This window comes from Lathyrus oleraceus, chromosome 1, assembly GCF_024323335.1.
Source record: "Lathyrus oleraceus cultivar Zhongwan6 chromosome 1, CAAS_Psat_ZW6_1.0, whole genome shotgun sequence".
Lineage (NCBI taxonomy): Eukaryota > Viridiplantae > Streptophyta > Magnoliopsida > Fabales > Fabaceae > Lathyrus > Lathyrus oleraceus.
The window spans coordinates 405,040,252-405,047,430 of NC_066579.1; the positions used below are offsets into that span (position 1 = coordinate 405,040,252).

A 7,179-nucleotide genomic window follows, 5' to 3' on the forward strand; every position below is an offset into this window, starting at 1 on the left:
TTAGGAGTGTGTTACTCCAGTGGATTTTCAATTGTTCCTGATCTCTTTCTTTCTTTGTGGACATATATCCCCACAGAGTATTACAGTTTGCATACATACATTCGCATCATGAGGTCTCTTAGGGACCAAAATTCGTCTCTTTGTTATTATTTAAGCCCATTCTACCCCGCCGAGATGAAGATTTTAACCTTCACTTCTCCGGCTAGAATGACCTTAAATAGGGGCATCTGTAAGACCCCAATTTTGACCCTAAGATCCCTCATGGCATCATGACATTGCATTTGCATTGCCTCAAGGATCATAAGCATCTTGGTTCCCTTTACCTTTGGGTAGGGCCTCTTGTGAGTGGTTTGAGATCACCAAGCATGTTTGAATTGTATATAATTACTTTTCTTATTTTTGTTTATTAACCAAAAGCACAAAAATATGTCACTAACATCTTTTGTTTGTAGCTTGAGTAATCACAAGGTCCAAAGCTTCAAGGAGATCATTGGTACAAAGATATGGCCAAGAGGAGATGAAAGCAAGCATGGTAATGGTCCCCAAAGCTCTCATCCATCAAATATGCCTCCCTAGCATCTCAATTCATCATTTTGATCAAAGCTAGTCAAAGGGTTTGAGGTTTGTTCCCCAAAGAAACCCTAATTCATCTGTGCACCACAATGCCTTGCTCATGAAGCAACCTCAGCCCATGGTCAAATACAATCAAGGTAAGTTCTTCAATTCATCATTTCATGCATATTTGAACTTATTTGAGTGTCCTCAATCATAAATTCATCAAAATATGAGTCATGGACTCGAGAAGTTGATCAGTTAATTCATCTGACTATTTTGAAATGCACTAAGACCTAACTTGTTATGTGTTGGTCAAATGGAGATGATCCCAAAATCAAAAATGTTCTGAAGGACAATATGAACAACTTTCATGTTCATAAAAAATTGATTTGAAGCTTGGAAGGTTATCTCCCATTCCAAGACATTATAGGTCATTTTGACTGAAACCCTAATTTTGGGTCAACTTCCCAAGGACATAACTCATTCATTTTTTATAATTTTGAGGTGGGATCAAATGCATTGGAAATCTTAAGATGTCTACTTCAAATGTTGTGTTGAACAAAATTTCAAAATCTCAAAGGAAATACATGTGATAATGCAAGACATTATAGGTCCTTTTGGACCAAATGCATTAAAAGGCAAAAAAGTACAACTTCAAGTTCCCATAACGCTTTCATCAAAAATCCAAATGATGCAAAATTTAAGTCCATTTTGATTTTCTTGAAAAGATAGACAACTTTGATGTTGGAGGTTTTTCCATTTGAGGTTTGCATCGTCAAAACTGAGGGGCTTGAACATTGGCTAAATTTAGAAACTTTGCCTTTACATGTTTTGCACCTTGCACTTTAAACTCCAATTTCACCAATTTCCACACTTCAAATGGATTTTCGCCCAACATAACAATTGTTCCTTACATCAAAACCTTTCCAACCATTACTCACATGCTCATGTTTGGATTTGGCAAATGGTATTTTCGAAGAGGAGAAGTTTTTAGTTCAATTATGCATAACACTTCAAAATTCCATGCACAAGCAATTACCATTCAGATTACACGTTCATTTCACTTTGGTATGATTTCATATTGCATTTGGCATTGAATTTGGGCCTTTTGCATGATCATGCAAGCCCATGCAATGAATGCCCAATTCCATGCACACGGATTGAATCACACTCTCCTTGCCATTCCATCTATAAATAGGACCTCACTCCATTCAAATTTCATCCATGAATCAACCTGAAATGCTGCAGACTGAAAACCTAACCTCTCACCAAAGAAGCTATTTCACTTTTCTTCAAATTTTTCAGATCTAAAATCCAACTACATCTGGTTGAATCTTTGGATCTAAAGCTTCTAGACCTTCATCCTTTAGTCCATTGCACTTCTGTTTTGCCAAAGGAAGCAAGGAAGCAAGCTCAAATCTCCAAAATCCAAGGTTGTTCTTCAACTGGTTTTTTCTTCGAAACTCATCATCTATTGATCTATTTGCTTGGATTTTGTGTTGGCTGAAGTCCTCTCAATAGAGGCATCATTACTGTGCATTTAATTTTTGAAATCCATCAAGTTCTCATGAACATCACAGAATTTCCATCTCTGATTTCTCTCAAAATAGAGATCTAGAGTGGAATTGAGTGATACAGGGATGATGTACATCATCCCAGCTTTCCAACGGTGTATAGATCGTGTATTTTGGTTAAGCTTTTGAAACCTGTAAATGTCACCGGAATCTTCATGCTCACCAGAGAAGAAAGTGGCTCCGGTGGCCGTCCCATTGCCAGATCCAATTTGGATCGTTGGATGCATTTTCCAGATCTAATCCTGGCCTTCGCTTGTTATGACTCATTTTAATTCATGGTGTTACGCGTGGACTTTGGTCTATGGTGGAAGCGCGCTTCTGGAGCGTATGATCTGCCAGCTCAATTAATGAGCTCAGATCTAACGCTCCTTGTTTTTTTGAATTTCTTATTTTCTGATTTTATTTCTTTTATTTCCATTATTTTCAAAAATTCATATCTTCTTCATTTTAAATCCAAAAAATATGGGACCAATTGCATTCTTCTCCAAATAAATTCTAGTTTCTGATTTTGATTTTTAATATTTTTTATTTTATCATTTGATATTTTTTGTGAATTTTCTCTTTTCTGGTTATTTTTAATTCATTTTAAATAGTTTTTGATATCCAAAAAATACAAAAATATTTTCCTAACCTATTTGAATGATGATGGATCTATGAAAAATATTCTCATCAATTTTTTAATTGATTTGAGATTTATTTGAGATTTTAGTTCAATTAGGTTATTTTTATTCATTTTTAATTGATTAAAAATAGTTTCTGACTTTTAAAAATGCTGAAATTTTTTGTCAAACTTTGTTTGACCTTGTTGAACTTGGGATAAATCACTTGGACCTTTCAAGGTTGATTTGAAGTGATTTTGAAGTTTGACCTTTTCTTTTATTTTTAATTCAAGTTTATTTTAATATTAAAAATGCCAAAAATATTTTGTTTATTGTTTAACTTCCAATCTTCATCTCATTTCTGATTTCTCATTGTTTGACTTTGACTTTCAATGTCATTTGGTCAATACACATGGATTGGTACATTTTTTATTTCACCTTATGCATTTTGATCCTTCCATTTCCTTATCCATTCTTCATCTCCTTATTCTTCTTCCTTTTTATTTTTGATCAATGAGTTGAAGGTTGATAAGTTGACATTGATTAAGGAGACTTAATCTTCTTTGATTCAAATCTAATTCATCTTGATCAATTGATCAAGTGAATGACTTTGCATTAAGGATAGGTTGTTTCCTAAATCATGCAAAAGACATAAACCAATACAAGATCAATTCTCTTCTTCTTTTTGGCATGGCAAGTTGTTGGAACTTGGTTCACTAATCAAGACTTCTAACTTGTGTTGTTGCCTACATTATTATTGACCGACCTCAGATAGTTGTGACTTCTACATAAGTCCAATTACGATTGCTTAACATAGCGCTAAATTTTGCCTTATGGTACACTAACTATTGACCACTAACAATTAACATTTACCTTATGCACTTTAATTTTATGCAATTTACCATTCTTGTACATATTATTCATTTGCTTTTTCCTTTGCTCATTGGAGCACATGTTTATGTTAATGTCATTTGCCTTTTGCTCACTTGAGCACATAATTGTGTATATACTATTGTGTTTGTGTTTTGTTTTGATTGTTGTGAACCAAATGCAAAGAAATGGACAAAATGGACTTAGATCTTAGGACTTTCCCTATGCAAATTTGGAGTCAAAGAGTAACTAGGCATTGGGCCTTTAGAGTGCTATAAAAAGTCAAAGAGCAACTAGGCATTGAGCCTTTAGAATGCTTAATATTGAAGATGACATTGAAATGACCATATTCTAAACTCCCTCTTGTCCATTCTTTGATTGTGTTATAGAACCTTTTGATGTGTGTTTTCTTGTGCTAGGAGTTCCAACTTGAGCTTAATTGAGGAACCATTACCATGAGCTTCCAAGAGAGAGAGATCCAAGAGGCATTGAGGAGTCTTTCCAAGAGTTCATTTGATTGTTGATTGCTTGAGTTTATGCTTTCTGTGATTGCTTATTCCAAAGGATGGGAGCTACTTGGATCATCAATATGATCTCAAGAAGGGAACTCCATTGTGGTTTTACTTCTTTTCCCTCACCTTTTTTGCTTTACTTAGGACTTTAGCCCTTCTTCTTCTTCTCTCCACTCTAACCCAAGCCAAAACTTTTATGCAAACATTTAACTCTTGTTTTCAACATTAGAAACCTAAGCCTTATGCTTTTGATTTTTCAAACTTTCTTTTCATAATACTTATTTTGAATTGAATCTTTAAGTTCACTTTGACCATTTTGTATATACTTCTAATTGGTAAATATAACCCATTCGAATGTCTTTTTTGTGGTTCCAATGGCCACTTCCTTAATCAAAATTTTCACAACCTTTAGCTGTTAGGTTTGAGTTATCTTGGTGGTAGATGTAATACTCACCTATATCCTTAGTGATGGACAATGAGTCTTCCATGCTTATTATAGGGTTAACCTCTCACTAGCATGTTGAAGATATCCTCACATGGTGGATTTGTGGTTTTAGGTTGAGTTTTCTCCCTTTGATAACAAAAGACCTTAAGGCTTTTGGACCAATCAATTCACCAACTCATTTTTGAGATTTTTACCCCGAACTACGAGGTTTTGATCATAATCTTTTTTAAGATGGTACGTAGGCAATGGTTTATCCATCCAAACACAAAAATGTAAATAACTTGTATAATCTCTTCTCATCTCTTCAATCATGTTTGCACAAATAAACTTTCACAAAACAACAACCTTGCAACAAATGTGAAAAGGGCTCCCTAGGAGTACCTAGGATGTTTTGGGTGCCTAACACCTTCCCATTGAATAACCAACCCCCTTACCCAGATCTCTGACTCTCTTTTACTAGTTTTTGATTCGATAAAACTATTAGGTTTTTGTTCGCTTTCTAACCATTCCTTTGGATAAATAGAAGTGCAGTGGCGACTCGACTTGTATGATTTACCTTGGATTTAGTCAATATCTCTAATGGTAACGAATACCCCGCTACAATATTGTAACTGTAAATTCCGAAAATAAAGGTAAAATTATTCAATCTTTTAAATAGCAAAAGATATAGTAGTTTGAAACTCATGTAAAAAGATCTAATCACAACTGAAAAATGAGACCTATAAATACAACAACCTACCAATAATTATTTTATTCATTCATTATTTTCATCCATCTTCTTTTGTGCTAGCAACATGCAGTCTCAACTTTCTAATGATGTTACGACAAATAATGAGATTGAAGACATAAATCTCATTACATTACCACCAGGTTACAGATTCAACCCTAATGATATTGAGCTGATTGATTATTATTTGAAACAAAAATTACAAGGTGTTCACATAGTTCCACCAAGGATTCATGACGTTGATGTTTACAAATTTTCTCCTCAACAATTAGGTATGTTATTATACATCAAAAACATTCATTTATTTTTATCATTTCTTTAATATTTTTATATTCTTTTTGTTGATTTTGTGTTGGTATATTCTTTGCAGAAAATAGTTATAAATTCAAAGGAGAGGACACAATGTATTTTTTTACGCCAAGAAGTAAGAAGTATGAAAATGGACAACGTCCTGATCGAGCAGTTGAAAATCATGGTTTTTGGAAAGCTACTGGAAAAGAAAATTCAGTGATGAATAATGATGTTGAAATTGGATTCAAAAGAAGTTTAGTGTTTTACACAGGTAAACAAGGAAAGGCTAAAGAGTTAGTGAATTTGAAGACCAATTGGATTATGCAAGAGTTCAGAATCAAAGATTTTACAATTTCTTGTGCAACTCTTTATAATAATAAGGTATGATATACATATTGTTAAAAATGTGTTTTAATTTTTTTAATAAATATATTTATTATTAATGATGGTGTTAGTAACAATAAAATATAAGAGAAGAAGTTCAGTTTATTTAATTAATAAATTTTTTATATGTTAATGTAAAAAAATTCTTAAAATTTATATTAAATTAAATTAAAATTAATATTTAATTTTTATTTTGAGTTTAAATAATAAGTAGTTCTATGTTCTAGTAAGTGACAAGAAGTATTTAACTTTCAAAATATTAAAGTAAAATAGTAGTAACAAACTAGAAAATAATAGTTAGTTTTATATTCTAGTAAATGACAAGAAATAGTTAACTTTCAAAAGACTAAAGCAAAATAGTAGTAACAAACTATTGCGTAATTATATTTAATAACAAAACTAAAAATAATTGTAAACTTTATTTTTTTGATAGTTAAAATATTAAATTAATAAATTATTTCATTATAAAATGTTCATTAGTTATGTATCACATGGTTATAAATTTTGTAAATGGTTTTGTATATTTCCATACCATTTTCATTTATTTGAGTTTTTACTTCATGATATTTTTATATGAAAAAATCACTAATTTTTCGTTTTTAAAAATGAATTCATTAACTTTTAATTTTAACTCATTTAAAATAAATTCAAGTTCTTATTTTTTTAAACATTATTGTTTATATATTTTGTGTGTGAAAAAGTAGTATTATTTATCTTAAATGTATACAAAAAGTAGAATCTCATGCAAATTTCATATTTTTATGTTATAGGATGATTGGGTTTTATGCAAAATTTATGAGCATAAGTATGGAATGAAATGTCAAATTAAAAGTCAAAACAACAAAAAGGTGACAACATCTACCAATTCAACATTCAATGACTCAACAAATGCAAGATTCTATGTTAGAACACATGATGATTCAATCTCAACTTAATCAACATTCTCAATTTCAACCAATAGAAGTTCCCTTATCAGCAAATATGATTGGTATCTCACACTATCAATTAAATCAACATTCTCAAGATCAAGCAATGCAAGATTATTTGTCTGTAAACAATTCACAATATCAATTTGTTCAACATTCTCATGCTCAACAAATGCAAGATTTTCGATTACCGAACATGATGTTTCAAAACCAAGCCAATAAACATTTTAGGACACAACAAATACAAGATTTATTGTCACGATATCAATATTTTAATGCTCAACAAAGACAATATT

The 7,179-nt window shown here is 31.7% G+C and overlaps 1 protein-coding gene across 1 annotated transcript; it reads left to right on the forward strand.

The window, feature by feature from the left end:
* The first annotated feature begins 5,349 nt into the window (after window positions 1-5,349).
* Window positions 5,350-5,960, forward strand: LOC127111662 (NAC transcription factor 29). Its single transcript, XM_051046193.1, has 2 exons — window positions 5,350-5,554; window positions 5,653-5,960. The coding sequence occupies exons 1-2, from the start codon at window positions 5,350-5,352 to the stop codon at window positions 5,958-5,960; spliced, it is 513 nt and encodes a 170-aa protein (XP_050902150.1).
* The last annotated feature ends 1,219 nt before the right edge of the window (window positions 5,961-7,179 follow it).

What these genes read in the sequence shown, in the direction of transcription:
- LOC127111662 (XM_051046193.1), top strand. Translation starts at nt 5,350, where the DNA reads ATGCAGTCTCAACTTTCTAATGATGTTACGACAAATAATGAGATTGAA. An exon ending in ATTTTCTCCTCAACAATTAG is followed by an intron (nt 5,555 to 5,652) that starts GTATGTTATTAT and finishes TATTCTTTGCAG; the next exon opens with AAAATAGTTATAAATTCAAA.